This window comes from Pyrus communis, chromosome 4, assembly GCF_963583255.1.
Source record: "Pyrus communis chromosome 4, drPyrComm1.1, whole genome shotgun sequence".
Lineage (NCBI taxonomy): Eukaryota > Viridiplantae > Streptophyta > Magnoliopsida > Rosales > Rosaceae > Pyrus > Pyrus communis.
The window spans coordinates 25,455,767-25,475,490 of NC_084806.1; the positions used below are offsets into that span (position 1 = coordinate 25,455,767).

The 19,724-nt window shown below is 37.4% G+C and overlaps 1 protein-coding gene across 1 annotated transcript; it reads left to right on the forward strand.

Annotated features, from left to right (window-relative positions):
* Window positions 1-16,062: 16,062 nt before the first annotated feature.
* LOC137731968 (flavonoid 3-O-glucosyltransferase-like) lies at window positions 16,063-19,397 on the forward strand. The gene is made up of 2 exons (XM_068471239.1): window positions 16,063-16,609; window positions 18,416-19,397. Exons 1-2 carry the CDS (start codon window positions 16,108-16,110, stop codon window positions 19,276-19,278), a joined length of 1,365 nt encoding a protein of 454 aa, XP_068327340.1. The 5' UTR covers window positions 16,063-16,107; the 3' UTR covers window positions 19,279-19,397.
* Window positions 19,398-19,724: the final 327 nt, after the last annotated feature.

Sequence of the window (19,724 nt, forward strand, 5' to 3'; positions counted from 1 at the left end):
GGCAAGGTGACGTCAAGATCCCTGGATTATTTAAGCTTGAAAATGTTAGCTATGTTGATGGGTTGAAGTCAAATCTCATTAACATTAGCCAGTTGTGTGATGATGTGGCTGATAAAGTGTGCTTCTCAAAAAGCTGACTGACATTAATAACTAAGCCTCTTCAATTGATTCATACGGATCTTGTAGAACAATTCAAACTTTATCTCTTGGTGGCAAGAAGTACATCTTGGTAATTGTGGATGACTATTCCAGATTCACTTGGGTATGCTTTTTAAGGTAAAAATATGATACTTTATGTACAAAGTAATGTTGAATGAATCTCTGTCTAGCCATCCTGCTTTAGTCAGAATCAAAATTGATCATGGAATCGAATTTGAGAATGCTTAATTTGATGATTTATGTTCAATCAACTGCATCAAGCATGAGTTTTCTGCTTCAATCATCCCTTAACAAAATGGTGTAATGGAAAGGAAAAATCATGTTTTGATTGCAATGACTAGGGTGCTACTCAACAACAAAAACTTGGCAAAGCATTTTTGGGCCAAGGCCATGTACACTGCTTGGTACATCTCGAATCGGGTGTTTCTTTGACCTGGCATTAATGTGAAACCTTACGAACTTTGGCGGGGTAAAAAAGCCAATGGTAAAGTATTTCAAAGTCTTTGGGAGTGTTTGCTACATTATACGTGATCGTGAACATCGAGGAAAGTTTCATACTAAAAGTGATGAAGGAATCTTCTTGGGGTACTCCAACACAAGTTGGGCTTATAGGGTTTACAATTTGAGAATAAAAACCATCATGGAGTCCATAAATGTCAAGATTGATGACATTGATGTCACCCCCTCTTTGGCAACTCAAAATGATGATGTGTTATTTCCTATTCTAAGGATGACGGTGATACTTTTGGTGAGTCAAGTATGGTGTTAGAAAGTGATAATGAGAGTGAATCAAGCACTGATCAAAATTCTCATGTCTTATTCAAGGATAAATTGAAGTAGGCCAGAGGTCATCGTGATGAGGAAATTGTGGGTTCAATTGACAAAGAGATTAGAACTCAAAGACAAATAGATGATGAAGTTGTAAATGTTTGCTATGTTTCCCAGATTGAGCCCAAGAATATCAAAGATGCTCTAACTAATGAAGAATGGATCTTAGCCATACAAGATGAGTTGAATTAGTTTGAGAGGTATGAAGTCTGGTCATTTGTTGATCGTCCATCGAACACTAATGTGATTGGCACAAAATGGATTTACAAGACCAAGTCTGATGAGTTAGGAAATGTAATTAGAAAAACGGCTAGGCTTGTTGCTCAAGGATACTCTCAACTTGAAGGTGTTTATTTTGATGAAACCTTCGCTCATGTTGCTTGTCTTGAATCTCTCAAGACTTCTTTGTGCTATTACATGCCATTTGAAGTTCAAGTTTTTTCAAATGGATGTCAAAACCACATTCCTTAATGGATATCTTAATGAGGAAGTTTATGTAGAACAACCTAAGGGCTTTGAGGATCCTTACAGGCCAGATGAGTTGTACAAACTGAAGAAGGCTTTCTACAGTCTTAAACAAGCCCTTCGTGCTTGGTATGACATGTTATCTTCTCATGTTTTAGTTCATGGTTACACATATGGCACAGTTGACAATACACTGTTTGTAAAGAAGGTGAAGTTTCATGTTGTGATTGCTCAAGTGTATGTTAATGATACTATTGTTAGCTCCACCTCTGATTCTCTTGTGAAGCAGTTCATTGATATGATGACCAGTGAGTTTGAAATGATAGTATTTTCATCTCTTAAGCCAAATATGCTAAGAATTTAGTGAAGAAATTTGATCTTGAAGGATCAAGGATTGTTAGATCACCAATGAGTACTTGTACGAAAATCCACAATGACTCGAGTGGCAAGGATGTTGACTAAACTTTGTATAGAAACATGATTGGAAGCCTACTCTATTTAACTGCAAGTAAAATGAATATTGCCTTTGCAGTTAGGGTGTATGCTAGGTTTCAAAGTTGTCCTAAGGTCTCACCTATTGGCAGTTAAGAGGATTATCAAATATATAGGTGGAACTGCTAACTTTGGACTACAATATATGCATGACACCAATACCAAGTTGGTTGGATATAGTGATGCCAATTGGGTTAGGTGCATTGATGATTGAAAGAGTACTTCTGGAGGAGTTTCTATGTTAAGAACAATCTAGTAGCTTGGCATAACAAGAAGAAAAATTGTGTCTCCTTGTTCATAGCTGAGGCTGAATATATCGCTGTTGGAAGCTGTTGCACTCAATTAATGTCGATGAAGCAAATGCTCAGTGACTATGGTATCTCTCATTCCACATTTCTTGTTTATTGTGACAATATGAGTGCTATTGATATTTCCAAGAACCATGTTCAACATTCAAGAACCAAACATATTGATATAAGGCATCATTTCATTAGAGATCTTATGGAAAGTAAAATTCTTACCTTAACCTTTGTGCCAACTGAAAAACAAGTAGCTAATATATTCACTAAAGCTGGAGATAATCGAACGTACGAGGATCTTCGACGGTCTATTGTTCTTTGTGATATGATTTGAATAGGTTGTATAGCCTTACTTCCAAGAGTTGAATATTTTGTCTAGTCTCTGTGCATGTTTTTGTATAAACAGTTATCTCATCAGATAACCTTATTTTGCTTTCTATATGCATCTCTTATCTGTCATACATTGTTAGTATTATACAGATTAACCTTGGATAATCTTTCATTGTGATGTCAAAGGTTCGCCCAATTCTCTCAGATGGCTTTTGAAAAATCATTTTTCCAATCATCCAAATCTAATGGTGTTTTTGAATTTAATGTTGCTTTGATCCTAATTGAGTGGTAGTGACTTTACTTACTCTATAATCTAGACCATGTGCCAATTCTCTTATTTTTGTCTTCTCCCTAAATCAAAACAAAAATTTTAATGGGAGAGTGTCTTATGAAAGAGGTGTTCAAAAGAAAGTATATATATATATTATCAAATGGGAAAATCCTTTCATTTTGGCCTTCCATGCAATGTCATGTGTAGTGCTTCAAGATTCCTCCCCATAAGTCATGTATCAAATTGTCTTAAAATATCAATGGTAATTCATCAAAATTTCACCTTCATTCAAATGACCTTGACATTTCTCAAATTAGTGCTTCACTCAAAGTTTCATACCAAAGTTGGCTTTTCCTTCAAGGCTTATGTCTTGCTTTTTGCGAGTCTTGTCCATTGTCCGAATTATGTAGGAAGTGTTGTCTCTTAAGGTCAATGGATTATTAAAAGCTTGGTTAACTTTGAAAATGCTTTTGAGATTAAATGCTTGGTCTATGATTTCAAGATGGATGTCACAAATCCTATCCCCTTACCTTGACACATCATAGTTGCATCATGAACAAGTGTTCATCTCTTGTATGTTGTTGAAGAGTTGTCTTTTGAGAATTGCATTGCATATTGTTTTGTCACACTTGTCATATCAATATCTCTTGGAAGCATCGATATTCAAACTACTTTCTATTATCCCATTTGTGGCATATGTTTTAGTTGTAGTTTATTGGTGCAAAGATTCAAACTACTTTCTATCATCTTAATAAGCTGCCTTCGGTTGTTTGGGAACATTTGTTTATGCTTACACTCAAATTTATGTATCAATGCTCATCTTTTTTTTTTTTTTTTTATCCTGTTGATTCACTATCCCTAATTAGATAAATGAAGTTATGATTTGGATTTATAGGGGAATGTGTCTTCATGAAGGGCATCAATTTTGGGGGAATTCAACTTGATTGCATGCATCCTTTCTAGGGGAGTTGGATCACTTTTTGTGCTTACTTGTTGCTAGTCTAATTGCAACACTTTGCTTGAGCATATCCATATAATCTATTGCAAATTCTTTATCCAATGTGCCCATGTTGGTCTTGTCATGTGTATTTGCAGAAAATTTGACTATTTTTGTGCTATTTTCCACCTTGTCTTTGTTTTACCATGACAAAATGAGGGTGAAAATTTTTGTTGTGTTTCATACCTTGCAAGCCTTTTCTTAACCATGATAAACTTCACTTCTTCTTGTCAAGAATTGTTCATATGTAGGATTCATTCTTTGGCTCTTCTCTTGAGTGTGGTTGAGTGAAATTAGTTCTAGGCTTGGGGTATTTTGTCAAGGAAAGCCAAAGGGGGAGATTGTAAAGTCTAGTTTTAAGTGTTTGGCTTTTCTTGTCAAATATTGTAAATGAACCTCACACATACTCAATCTAGCCTTAAGATATACTGAGAACATGGGTTGCTGCTGGAGTAAATGTTCAAGATGTGGCACTTTTCACCTCAAAAGGTTTGTTCAAGTATGTGCATTTCATATTTATATTTGTGTTGCATTTTGTCTAGTTTGATTGTCTAGTCAGTTCTGCACATTGACTTCCAACTGTCTAGGCACACAAATTAAGATAGCCCACATGGGCTGACTAACACCTTTCTGCTAATAGTCAGTTTCTGGCCATTGATCTACCTAGATTTCTTTTACAACCAACAAGTGTCATTGGGATAAGTTGGCTAATGGAAAATCTGATTTCCTTGGGTATATTTATTCCCTAGTGTTCTAGTTTGTTCTTGGGAGTTTAAAATTTATTTTTAGAGAGAGTTGCCTTAAAGGCTTTAAGCTTTCATCTTATCCATTTATGAAACTCTAACTGCCAAACCTTCCTCATGCATTAAATACTCAATCATTGTGTATTAAGGTTGCATTGTTTTAAGGTTTTGCATTAAAGTCTTGATTTGGTTTTATTCTTTAAATCTGGTTTTAGACCAAGCTTTTGGATTCAAGTTAGATTCTTCCTCCAACTGTTTAAATGGATAATCTGACTGGTCATTTGAATCCAGATTTCATATGCATATCATAAAATCATGTCATATCATTGATCATGTAGATCTCAGTTCCACAAGGTGATGAGCTCAGGAGGAGCTGCCACTGCCACTTCATGAAGACCGAAGGAGTCCATCTCGTGTAAGGCAATGTTGTACAAAAGTAAAGCTGCTCCATAGATAGGGATCTAGAAATTGAGCTTCTGTGATATTTGCATGAAACTTTGTTTACACTAGTGGATTGGACTTAATGGAGAATCCCTGGTTTTTTTACCCAAAAGTGGATTTTTATTGTGTCACACATCTCATATACACACATATGATACATATATCTGTTGAATATTTAAATGGTACGTGCTCATAATCTTGTCCATTTGACACATTAATAACTTGCAATGAACTGCGGCCTTGCTACCTAGGATAGTTTTTGGAAATTGAAATTGGTAATTGAATCTTTGATTTATTGACTAACAAATATATCTTAGTTGACTAGCGGGCTTGACTAGTCAGTCCAATGGATTAGAATTTTTATATACAGGATATTCCACCTAGTACCAATTTCTTACTTACATCGGTTGTCAGCTAGCCTTCTAGGTCAAGGAGCTGCCTCAAAAAATTGGTGTCTGCCACCATTGATAACTCCAATAGGGCAAACCAAACTAACAATGTAACAAAACACATTAACGTTCATCATTGTATTCAATTATTCAATATTTTGAAGCATAAAGAAAATCCAAAATTAAATGCATATTTACTTTTTGTCATTCTGCTTTAGCATATTGAACTGATAAAAATATTGCATTGCATCAATTGCACAACCTCTTTCCACTGGTTTAATTATCAAATCTTTGTGCACAACATCATTGTGGGCATGACTCGGCTTCGAGTTTGGGGCACTTTGTCACGTTAAAGATCAACGGTGTATTTCGAACCACTTTCATCTTATTCAACTGCCCTTTTTGGTTCTCTCTAACTTTCCCTTCCCCTTCCCCTCTGTGTACCGGACCTTCCTTTTGGTTCCGATATGCTCGTCCTCATGTGTGTATATAGCGACCTCATCGTCGTTATCGGAACCTTTCACATCTTTGAAGATGGTTGGTTATTTCTTCTACAACATAACCAACCATCTTCAAACATACATCTAAGTGACTATTCCAATCGACAGTCCTTAGAACCACCTTAAAACCCACTTCCTCCTCCGCTCCTATAAAATCCTTCCATCTCAATCCCTCGGCTTCCTCCCCTTGGGCTTCATTTGTTTGTTCCTCTTCCTCTTTCCCATCCTCACCTATTGGTTTTCTTTCCCCTTCTTCCATAACAATTGTACATCACCACCAATTTCACCATTCTCCACTCCTATAAGATCCTTCCCTCTTGATCCTTCGGTTTCCTCCCCTTTGGCTTTATCTGTTTGTTTCTCCTTCTCTTTCCCATCCTCACCTATTGGTTGTCCATCTCCTTCTTCCACAATAATTTGTACATCACCACCAACTTATTCTTCTTCTTCTTCTTCCTCCTCTTTACCTTTGCCATTCCTACTCCTCATTGCCTTTGCCATTCCTACCCTTACCCTTGCTACTCTCTCCAACAAAACCAAAATATCATACATTTGCAATTTGATTACTTGCACATCAAAATTATCCATAAAGAATGTATAAAGCTTTGTACTTGATTCAAATATTGAGAGCCAATTTATGTGCATTTATACAAGACTTCATTTTACTAGAAGACCATATATACGTCCAAAATATTACATTAAAATTGAAACACATCCAAGATACCTTAAAATCTAACATAAACTACTATGGTCTCTCACCAATATAATTTTCAAGAGGATCATAATTACAAGTCATAAACACATTTCCTACATCATACCCAACTTTAGCACACCCGACTCTTATCGTAGTTTTCCACACAATTTGAGTATGATGCTCGCACATTTGGCCAAGCTCGCACATATTGGTCACGTAATAAGTGTAGTACTTATCTGAGTAGTTCATCCTATATTGAGAGATGTTCAGCTTCGCGGATCAGGCCCTTTAGTCATATTGGAGGACTCAAAACGTCACTTAAAGTGCTCAAATGAGAATGACTTCTTCATGAAAGTTTTTCGAATTTGTGTCTATTAAAGAGCTTCCCAATAAATGCCTAGTTGGACTTCTAGCTTCTATGAACGGAAGAAGAGTTGAGAGCAATGAGAGGGAGTAATAACTTGCAGTAAATGTTGACTAAAATATAAGAGGAATTTATTACAAAAGAAATTATGCAAGTCATAAAAGAAAAGGAGCAAAAAAGCTCACCTACCACAAGCAAGTTGTGGCTTCCAAATAATTTCAGGACTTGGAATTCCAGCTCTTATAAGAGTATCTCTATCAATCACCCAATTGCCTTGAGTTGCCCTCCACTTCATAAAAACTCCTCCAACAGTCCACAAAATGGGAAGCGATTGGGTTAAAGACGGATGCCCCTTCAACAATTACAAAGGCTTGCACCTACTTGAAGCCCAGCAGATAAGGGGGCCCACGTGAAGCCCAGATTTGTCCAACCTGTGAGCTATTCATTGGCTCTCCTAGTTCCTCAGCCACGTGGGTCTTTGTGAGCCTTTGATTTCAATTTTTTTTTTCAATTCAATGGCTAGGATTAATCTAACTCTAAAAAATTAAAAAAATCATAAAAATTACTAAGTTCACACATTAATAATCTTACAAAGTTGACACGTTAATAATCTTACAAAGTTCAATAGACTTGCAAATTAAAGGTTTAAAATTACACAAAAAGCTACAACAATAATGATATGTGGGAATTAGACGAAGAAAACATTAAAAAATTTAAAAAATATGTTTGTGAATAGTAATCGCCTTGCCCTTGCCCTTCTTATTTCCAAATGGGTGGATTTGCACAAAGGCAATTACTGCTTCGAGTGAAAAGTAAGGGCAATTTTATTGCCCTTGCCCTCAAATTGCCATTGCCCTCCATGAATTGGTGGAGATTTTTCAGCTTTTTTTCCTTTGTTTGAGTTCTCATTTTTCATCTCTTTCAAACACTTTAGTTTAGGTATTTTGTTACAATGAGTATGAATACCTTGGTTGCACTATTTCGTCGCGCAAATGTTTGCTTCTCGGCTTTTGCCCAAGCACGTAGGGGCGACAAAGATTTCATCCCCCAAACTTTATCGCAACAAAATCTCTCTTTGCGTGACAAATGGGATTTTCTTGGGAAAATACTTTTCTATAGTAGTGAGAATCTTGATTGATGCATAATTGAATTATGCAACCACTAAGAAATAATTTTTGGCAGTTATGTTTGCATTGGAAAAATTTTGATCGTCATTGGTCGGAGGAAAGGTTATTATTTACATAATCATGCTGCATTGAAATACTTGTTGTCACACACCTCGACCAGAATGTCCACCTGGACTTCGACTCAAGGTCTGATGGCCTACACCAGGAAGGTGACGAAACCATAAAATGTGGTTATGTGGAAAATGTGACTAAATTTAGACCTAAAAGTGACTAAAGGCAAGAATGCGCATGTGAGCGGGATTGAACCCAATCACACGTGATGTCAGACCATAAGTAAAGTACAATAAAGGTAAGTAATAATTATACCAACGGAATGTCCACCTGGACTCCAACTCAAGTTGTGCTGGCTTACACCAGGAAGGTGACGAAGCCATAAAATGTGGTTATATGGAAATTTTGAGTGAATTTAGACCTGACTAAAGGCAAGAATGTGCATGTGAGCAGGATTGAACCCAATTCACACGTGATGTTAGACCATAAGTAAAGTATAGTAAAAGTAAGTAATAATTACACCATCGAAAGTATTCTCCTATACCAACACTTGCTAAGAATCCTCGTCGACAAGAAAGCTCTACTGCTAAAACCTGGAAAGGCAAAAACAAGGGTGAGTGTGCCTAAAAATAAAACTTTGTAAAATCTTTTTGAAAACGTAATAACCCCTCATTGTAAAACAAGTATAATTGCCAAACATACATACTACATATAGTATGAAAATCTTATCGTAAATAGTAATATCTCGAAATGTAGTAATACATAATATTTTCGCGTGTGAAGCATATAAAATCCGATAATGACAATATCTTCCTAAACGAGCATATCATATTGAATGCTCATCGACATATGCTGAAACACAAGTTCATGTAGAGATATTTTGACATGAATAGGACTGGGTGTAATAATGATTTATGCTCTAGTACCACAATCACTTGAAGACTGACCCTATGCGCATCACATACGAGTCCTAATTGCCTATAGCAATCTAGGATAGGACTGGCACCTACAATAGATCCAAAGTGAGTGTACGGTACGTTGTGAACATACATGTGAAGAATGGCCTTAGTGAGTACTAACAGCAGTGCATGCGATGAGCAGGTAACGTAAATATGATCATACAATGGTAAATTGATAATTCTAGTTGACATAATAGTGTTCAATAAAATATTAATCAAGGCCATAAATAAAATCCCATAATAGTACACATACCTGTGCATCATGTAGGATTTAGTATAATATCGTAAATTCTGTCATTTTGCAAATTCTTAAAAAATGTTAGTGTAAGGCATAAATAGAAAACTCTTTATAAAACATATATGTGGAAAATAAATAAATATATAATATTTAAAAGCAAAAACCCACTCACAAATCATGTCGTTGAGTCGAACCTGCCTCGCAGGCATCGAAGGTCCTTGCGATGCATCTCACCTAGAAAGAAAACCATTTACATAAATATATAACGTAATAATGTAAATACATGTTTTCGTGCAAGGTACGACTAATAAAGGAATTATTTTAATACGATTTCGAAAAACGGAGGGCAGATTCAGGTTTGGCACATCAAGAAACCTACGTGTCGCCATAAGGTGGCTGAACTGGCAGCTATATGCTGCACGTGCCACGCACACACAAGTACAACAGTACTTGCCTTCCTCGCGAGTTCCCAAATTTTGCAGGTTTTTGAGCTAACTTCTAGAGCTCATTCGGAGCTCAATTCTTCACCAAACTTGTTGATTCAAAAAGCCAATTTGAAGCTAGAAATATAAGGAACAAAACCATACCAAAGTGGGGCCGAGTTATGGTTGGTGTTGGCCAGAAAAATGGCCTAAAAAAGCTAGGTGGTCATGGATTTCACTTCCCAGAAAACTGGGAAAATCTCCCCTTTGTCCTATCTGTCCCAAAACCATACCAAAACATGTCTAAAACCTTAAGATCCTTCACATAAAATGAAAAAGTAAGAGAGATCTAGAGGCTTACCTTAATCGAAAAGGTTGGTCAGAGAAAACAGTGAACAGTGGTAGCGACCACTGTGCAGTACAAGGTTTCGTGTTTGGGTTTGAGATCATTGCTTGTGATTTGAGTTTCTAGATGTGGTGGTTCGCAATAGTGGTGGTGACACTCGCCGGAGGGGTGAGTTAATGATGGTGGTTTGATTTTCAGAGTAGAGAAATAAGAGAGAGGGATGAGTGAGCTCGAGGCTCTACCCCTTTGATTCTGACTTTACAGATGGATGGTGATCTGCCGTGCCGCTGATGGGTGTCGTCGTACTCCGACGAGTAGTGTGGTGGCAGTGACGGATCCAGGATTTTAATATTGGGTGGTCCCAATATAAATGCTCCAAATAATATTGGACAAAATCAATGTTCTAAAAATCGGCCTAAGAGCTAGGCGATGAAGACTCATCCTGATTTAGGGAAAATAGTTTCAAAAAATCGATCTGGAGCTAGGCTGTCCTAGGCGGTCCTAGATGGATTTGTTTTTTTTGTTTTTATTAATTGTGTGTGTGTGTGTGTTTTTTTTTTTTTTTTTTTTTTTTTTTTTTTTTTTTTTTTTTAAGTTTCATGGTGGTATACTTTTGGAAATGGTGTACCTAATTTGCAAATGATGGATTGACTACAAGTTCATCCAATTGTGAAATGAATTGGAGAACTTTTGAGAGGATACTTACAAAGCAAAGAAATAAACTAGATACAACAACGTTAAATAGTTTAGTCTATGTCCAATCCAATACAAAGATCATGAACAAGAAGAATTTAATGTATCATTCAAGAATACTCCTCATTATGATTATATGCTTACTGTTTTTTAAATATTGAACTTGTTGGATGGATGTACTTTGTGTATTCTTCTACTTCTATTTTTGCATTTTGTCATTCTTTTATTATCCATACAAGTATAGTTTTTTTAAGTGTAAATAAACACTTATTTACAAGATATATAATAAATTTACATAAATCCATCTAAGGCCGCCTAGGTGCTAGGTGTGACATCCCGTCCCGAAATTATTTAAAACGCACGTGTGAAATGACCCTTTTACCCCTAGCTTGTGTTCGTTATGTTGTTTGGTGGTTTGTGTGGTGTTGGCAAGTGTTGGGCCATACACACACACACACTGTCACTCTCCCTCTCCCTCTGTCTTTTCCCTGTCTCTCTCTCTCTCCCGAGTCCTCTTTCCTTCATTTTCCTTCTAAAAACGTACGGACACACACCAAGAACCATCAAACCTTAACAGATCGAGGGAACCAACTACACCTTCGAACTCGTGAGGCTGAGAGGAACACAGTCGTACCATTTTCAGGTAAGAACTTCACCGTTTTCACGTCGTTGTCACGAAGACAGTTTGGGGTACTATTCATGCAAAAATGATTCATCACGTTTTTGGGATTTTGAAGCTCGTGGGTAGCTTGGTGGAGTCCCAAGGAGCCTCGGAGTGCTTTGCTTGATGGAAGTGGACGTCGGAATCACCTGGTTGAAGTTGGCCGGTTTTTGAGTTTGGAGACAGGTATGATCCCGTGATTTTTAGGCTTTAAAAGTGGTCTAACGTTGTTCTACTAGTCTAGGGCTTCAATTTGGTTCAACAAAACGTGAAAAATGGTGGAGAAACGAGTGAGAAAACGTAGGTTGCAGGTTTTTCCAGTTTCCGGCGCCGGCGACGTCGCCGGAGGTTCGCCGGGGAAGGTGACGAAATATTCCGTCAAATCTGACGGAATATTCCTGACGCCGTTGACGGAATCCGTTAGAACTAACGGAATATTCCTCAGGGCGTCAGTTGACGCCGTCAGTGTGCCAGGCACGTGCCTGCGCGTGGCCGTGCCTTGGCCGGCGCGTGGGGGCACGTGCGGCGGTGAAATTTTTTCTAAAAATATGGTTGTGATCCTGAGGTTGTGTAGATCACGTTGGTATATTCATTTGTCCAATTTGAGCAATGTATGAGAAGTTATTACGAGAAGTTGGTTATGTGCTTTAAAATTAACGTTTTTGTAGTTGTTTCGCGTATAGGTGATACGTATCCCGAGGACAAGCGTGGTCACTCGAGGTAGGGGGGCTACGACCCTTCCACTTACCAGTGAGTGGGCTTTTGGTTTTCCGTATATACCTATATACATTTATATTCCCAGAAATTGATTAAAAGGGTTATTTGTTTTATGCCATGCACCATATTATTATCGTTTGTGCATTATTACATGCATTAGTAGTGGCATACATATATACATATGCATATTTGGTGCTGTGGACGCACAGGTAAGTGCCAGGTAAGTGGTATTCATGTTTATATTTCAGTAGTGGTTTGAGATTCTTAGAGAGCTCATAACCTGCACCGCCGGTGTTAGTGCTCCCGCCCAGAGTAGGGCACAGTCCTTCCTGTGATGTTCACCTCCCGCACCACACGCTCAACTTGGATCCAAGTTAGGTGCACAGTCCTGTCGTACAGACCACTTTAGGTGGTTCCGACTCGTAGGTGACCCGCGATTATTCGCACAGCCTTCACGTGATCGTAGCACTAGAGCATACATATGTATTACACCCAGGCCTGTTGTACAGACCACTTTAGGTGGTTCCGACTCGTGGGCAGGTTTAGTTATTGAGTTTTGAGATTTGAGCTCTATATGCAGCCGTACAGGTCACGTTAGGTGACTCCGGCTGCCAGATTATTTGTTATTGATATGATTTATACCTGAGCACTTGCATTTCACTATGAGGTTCCGACATGGAATATTTTTGGAGCATGATTGGCATACCCTTGAGCATGTTTGGCACATCTATATACATACGTATATATGTTTATTTTCTGGGAAGTATACAGGTTTTACGGCGAGGGGTTAGAATGTATTTTACTAATTGGTTTTCAAAGAGCTTTGTTTTTGCCCACTCACGCTTTTGTTTTGCGCACCTCCAGGTTCTAGTTGCTTAGCAGTTTCGGTGGTTTCCCAGAGGGTTCTCTCGGCTTTTCTGACAGACACTCACCAGCATAGGGTCACCTTCGGGTGTACTTTTGTCGCATCTTTTCTTTTGGACTGCTGTAGGCATGCTCTGAATTTAGCGTCTCACTTCGCTAGCACTTGTTTTTATTACTTTGTACGCTAGCTTTTAATTATTCGTACTTTTCATATTACTACTCTATTAGCTTCCGCACGTGCACATGGTTACGTCACCTTCGTGTGATGGCCAGCACGCCCTGATCTCGGTCGGGGTGTGTCACTAGGCCCCTGCCCGCCACCTGGCTAGCGCCTAACGGTTTTTAGAACATTGGACAAAATATAACTTTGAAACATTAAATGATAAATTACAATTTTTCATTCATAATATGTGTACAAACAACATTACAAGCTATAAAGACTAAATTTGTCTATGACGAGGTTTTATATTCTAATGATTTTCGCTTGTAATATCGTTTCATACTCCTAATTTCTACACATCAATTAAGCAAAACAAAAAAACCATATCAATCGATGAAGTAAAAAATATAAATGAACTAACCAACAGATGATCCAAACAATATAAAAAAATCATAATAAATTAACAATAACTATAATTTAACATTCTACGTGATTAATTTAGACTAAAATGAAAAATTTACTTAAATTTAAAAATGAAGAGATTAAATGGTGGTGGTGGAGAAAAGACAGCTAATTGGTTGTCTGTGGACCTGGTCGTGGAGGAAGAGGGTGGAATTGGGGAATAGGATAGCTAATTAGGGTTGTTAGTATTGGAATTGGAAAAGTAAGATCTCTTAGAAAGTTTGAATCTTTTTTATTTTTTTAATAAAAAATGGTAAAAACTATATATCAAAGAACGGGCCTTAGTATAGGCTCAAATGAGGGTGTCTTTTCAAACCATTTAACCAAACGCACCGTTTTACTTAAATGACTTGGCTCAAAACCATTTAGTCTTCTTCTTCCGGTTTTAAGAATGCAGAATACCAGAAACGTTGTGGAGCCACACTCCTCCCCCTCCACTACATGCCTAGACTTGGGTGGTCCTCGGAGGCCCTCACAGCCACTTAATCGAACTTCCGAGTGGTCCCGGGACCATCTGGGTCCCTTAATAAATCCGCCCTTGCGTGGTGGTGGCTCGGCATCTCTAGATTAGCATAGAGGGAGAGTGTTAAAGAGAGTTTGAGAAGAAGAAAGTTTAAGATGAGAGAGAGTATATGTGAAAAAAAAAAAAAATTAAAGAAAGAGAGGGTCTGAGAGGTTTGGAAAGGGTAGGACATGGGGCTAATGGGGAATGGGGTAAACGTGAAATTACCAAATCGCCCATCACATTAGTAGTTTGTAAAATTTTTGTCGTAACTCCGAATTCGATTCTGCTTGCACCTACGCGTTCGTACTATCAAGTATTTCGAGAATACGGTAAAATAATAGTTTATACACATCATAACAGGATGGTCAATGGAAGTCAACAATCTTGCCTCTAGGGTATTTTGGTCAATTCACTCTTTTAGAAATAAAACATAGTAAAATTAGGGATGGGTCCTAACACATTGTCTAAGAAGGATGCTAAGCCTGATTTTATTCCTTGGGTACTTCCTTTACAAGAATTTGAATTGGAGATTCGAGATAAGAAAGGTAGCAAGAATGTTGTAGCTGATCATTTATTGTGATTAATCACTCCAAGTATTGCTGAAGAAGATTCGCTCCTGCTAAATGAGAGTTTTCAAAGATTTTACAAGATTTATAAACCCATCATGCAATTTAAGGGAGTTCCATACACTCGATGTAAATTATGGGTGAAATCATTAGAAATCTTAAGGGTTGATGTTTGATTTCTTAAAGTTTAAAAACCCTGTAAAATCTCTCTAAATTCATTATAATACTTTATTTTTTAAAATACTTTAAAATCCAATCATAATTAAACACATTTGGAATTTTATGAACTACTTTAAAATCTAGAATGAATACACTCCGATTTCTGTAGAGTTTTATCAACTCTTTTAAAATGTTGATTCCGTACTCGTGGACTTCCATGATCATTTAAATTCTTGATTGAAAAACTCTTTTAAACTCCTAATCTTAATTTCTATGTGGAAGAGGCATTACAACCAAATTGTCTTTCCTCGATGTGGAAGAACTTCCCTTTTGTAGACTTCATGTAAACCTTCTTCTTGTTCTCATCCGATATGGGATTCTAGTGAGGCGAACATTGTACAAACAGGCTAAATACTACAACAATAACAACAAAAATAAAGACTTTTTCCACTAAGTGGGGTCGGCTGAGGGGAAGGGGGAGTTCAACTAAGCCACACAATGGACAATGTAATTTGGTATCTAATTTATCATCCACGAAATTCGAATATAAAACCTCTCAATTAGAGTGAAGAAGAATACTACCAGGCCGTAGTGATGAGCGGCCAATTCTTACCTTATTAAACATGAAAAAAATTCCTATTCTTCTCCATTTATAGGAGAGAGACTTTAATTATGAATCTTATTGATGACGAGTTCGATACTAATTTATTTCTCTGTTTTTCAATATAAAAAAAAAATGAAAATACCGCTATGGCCCTTTGGCCGGGCCCATCATTTCATTTTTTCCAATTGCATGAAATTCAATTTATCATAGTTTGGCTGAGGTGTAATAGTGGGTTGTTGGACCGTTATAATTCCCATTTCAGTTTGATGATTGTCACATATGTATACCGTGCAATTTCTTCCGGAAACAAATTTTCACTCGTTGTTCGTTTGACAACCAAGGACCTGTCCATTTCTGTCATTTATCATTTTCTAACCACCAAAATTATCTGCAAATGTGCCGTGACAACCTACCCGTATAACAACCTACCCGCCTCCAAACCACCATCATTATCTATACCCACCATTTCCGTCATTACTTTGCTTTCTACCTTCCGGTATAACAACCTACCCGCCTCCACCTCTCTATCTCTCATATAAATGAGCAGTCTCTGCAGCACCAAAAAAAACAAGACCACCTAAGCCACCAACTTATATCAACCATGGTAGGAAACCTCAAAACCCAAACCCCAACCCACCATGTCGCCGTCTTGGCCTTCCCCTTCGGAACCCACGCAGGCCCTCTCCTCAGCCTTGTCGTCAGACTTGCTGCTGCCGCTCCACACGTGGTCTTCTCCTTTATTACAACTTCTAAAGTCAACACCTCCCTCTTCTCCAAATCACCGTCGTTGAGCCTCCACAATGTGAAGGCTCACGACATACCTGATGGGTTGCCTGAGGGTTTCGTGCCCCCTCGTAACCCTGAGGTGGCTATTGGGTTTTTCTTTAAGGCAGCGCCAGCGAACTTTATGAGGGGTCTAAAAGATGCCGAGGCGTCCACGGGGTTGAAGATCGGGTGTTTGGTGTCGGATGCGTTCTTCTGGTTTTTAGGAGATATGGCGGAGGGGATGAAAGTCCCTTGGGTGCCGGTATGGACGGGTGGACCACGTTCGCTGCTTGTTCATGTTGAGACAGACTTCATACGACATAGACTTGGAACCAGCAGTAAGGATTCATTTGCTATTTAGAAACTTCACAATTAAGTGGTGCTTACATATTTTTATTTTTTTTGCATCTTATAGCCATTTTGAAATTTAGGATAAATGCCATGCATTTGTAGTTAACTAAATATGGACATAAGAATCCAACCGAAAAAATATGTACATAAGAAATTAAATGTATTTATTATGTGCATGTATGCTAGTTGACTTGGTTGAAAAAATTCACTGAAGACTCAATTATTTTTTAATAATATTAGGAAGATTAAATTTGTAGATCTAATTTTATAAACTAAATTATATGAAAATTGATGATTAGATTATTACTTGATCGTTGAGAAACGTGCTCATTTTCTATTGATGACATCTAATTTGGTTTGTTAATTTAGTCTACAAATTTAGTTTCCTTAGCATTACTCATTATTTTTCTCTTTGATTTCTTTCTAATTCTAGTCCAAAGAGTGGGAATTTGCCACATATGCGTAATTTGCCACATTTGCGTATAATCTATACACATTCTTAGTTTGTTTGTAAGCTTAGGAAATGAAAACTAGAAAAATTCAACCTCCATTTGTATTAACAATTTCAACAGTAAATTTATTAGTCAACTATAAAATAGAAATATTAATTCTACATATTGTCCACGATCTGTCTATAAAATAGAAATAGTAATTTGAGTATGTTTCGGGAAGACCATCAGATAGTGTTACAATTTTACATGTTAACACGAGTGGATGATATGTTAATTTTTTAACAAACAATAGTATTAGTGGGTTAAATTTTAATTGTTAGCATAAAGACAGATCTGATGAATATCTAACTCGTACTAGTGTTCATAAGCATAATTATTTTTGCAGATTAGTGGATAATTTGATTGATCTATCCTTTTTTTATAGTAAATTAATAAAAATAAATGTCCACATTATAATTCAAATGAAATAATAACTCTTTCAACAATAAAAATAAATGTCCATATTATAATTCAAATGAAATAATAACTCTTTCAACCACCCCCCACATTATAATTCAAATGAAATAATAACTCTTTCAACAATAAAAATAAATGTCCACATTATAATTCAAATGAAATAATAACTCTTTCAACCACCCCCCCGCGGCGACAAACAACAAGAAAAAGGCAAGATCTAGTCCCTACTTTATTAGAGTTATTATTAAAGTAGAATCATCATCTCCTAGATTCTATTCTTTAATTTATTTTTGCTTGTATCATATATAGGGATGGTTGGGATCCCAAATCGAAAATGAGATCTCGAATATTAAATCGAAAATTTTTGGAATAGGAATTTGAAAACCAATCATGAACCTAAATTTCAGTATTCCCAATTTTCGGGATTCTTGAAATATTTTCGGTATTTCGGGATGGATTGGGATACCACACAAATTTAACACACAAATCCTACCATTTATCTAGTAACACATGGTGTACCACCTTATGTGCCGATCATATTGAAAAATCTCTCCCTTCCGCATCATGGCTTCCTCTTCCTCTTCGCCTCCCTGGTCCCAACCTATATGTTGTAATCATTGTATACACGTTTGATTAAGGAATAATATTTCTACAGTTCCGGGCCTAGTTTCTATTTATCAAAGATTTTCTTCCCCACTCAATTTTCTATATTTCAACCACTTAGTACAATTATATTCATGTAGTCCACCATTCATTTTTATTCTTCTGAATTTGTAGCTTCATCTATAACTCATAAATTCATTGGTTGCTTATATTAATTATTTTCATCTTCTAAGAAGATCGTTGAATATTGATAAATTATTATAATATTTTAATTCATTTCAGGAGATGGAAAACAATGTCTTGACTTCCTTCCTGGATTTTCAAAAGTTAAAATACCTGACCTACCCGAAGGAGTAGTAGAAAACTTGGGGTCACCCGTCGGAAGCTTATTATACCAAATGGGACAAACGCTTCCAAAAGCAACTGCAGTTGCCATAAACTCCTTTGAAGAACTGGAACCTGAAGTTGTGAATCTGCTCAAATCAAGATTCCAAAAGTTCCTCAACGTTGGACCCTTTAGTTTAATGGCATCATCCCCGTCCCTGCCGTTGATCAAAGATGATAGTGGTTGCTTAGAGTGGCTGGACAAGCACAAGCCTGCGTCTGTTGCATATATTAGCTTTGGAAGTGTAGTAACACCACCACCTCACGAGCTGGCAGCATTTGCTCAAGCGTTAATAGAAAGTGGGTTTCCATTTATTTGGTCATTTAGGGGCAACATAGAGGATGTATTGCCCAAGGGGTTTACCAAAAGTGGCCTAAATGGAAAAATAGTTCCATGGGCACCACAAGTGCAAATCTTGGGGCATGCCTCGACTGCGGTTTTCGTGACGCATTGCGGGTGGAATTCAATTTTGGAGAGCATTGTTGGCGGTGTGCCAATGATTTGCAGGCCATTTTTCGGGGACCAAAAGCTAAACATGAACACTGTAGAGGCTGTGTGGGAAATTGGAGTGGGGGTTGAAGGAGGGGTCATTACAAAAGACGGAGCGATGATGGCCTTGGAACTGACTTTGAAGCATAAAGAAAGCAATAAAATGAGAGAGAAAATCAAGGTCCTCAAAAATCTTGCTCGACAAGCTGCTGTAAGTAATGGTAGCTCCCCACGAGCTTTCAGTAGCTTGGTGGAGATTGTCACAAAATAATATAAACGTTTGTTAAAAAGCTTTGAGAGCAACTGTAATATTTGTTTCAATAACTATGGTTTTCTTTGGAAATTGTCACAAAATAATGTAAAATAATGGAGCCCGGTTTTCTTTCTCTATATGAACAGGCACTAATCAGGCAGCGTGTAAGGCCTAGCGCCTAAGTCGGGAGGCTTAGTTTTTTTTTTTTATTTTTTAATTAAATTTATTATATAACTGTTTGGGCCCAAAATAATATTGTTGGGCCGAGTGTAGGTTTGTGTTCGGCCCAAAGCCGTGTCAAAATACTATGAGTTGTCTGGTGATTCCGGGCCATTCAGCAGGGATGGTCGAGTCCTATTACAAGAAAGAGTAGTTCAGATAAGAAAAGGGGTCGAGGAAGTCCTAGTGCAATTAGGATTCTCGACCAACAATGAATAAAGCCCCAAAAAGGGATGAGTTCAAAG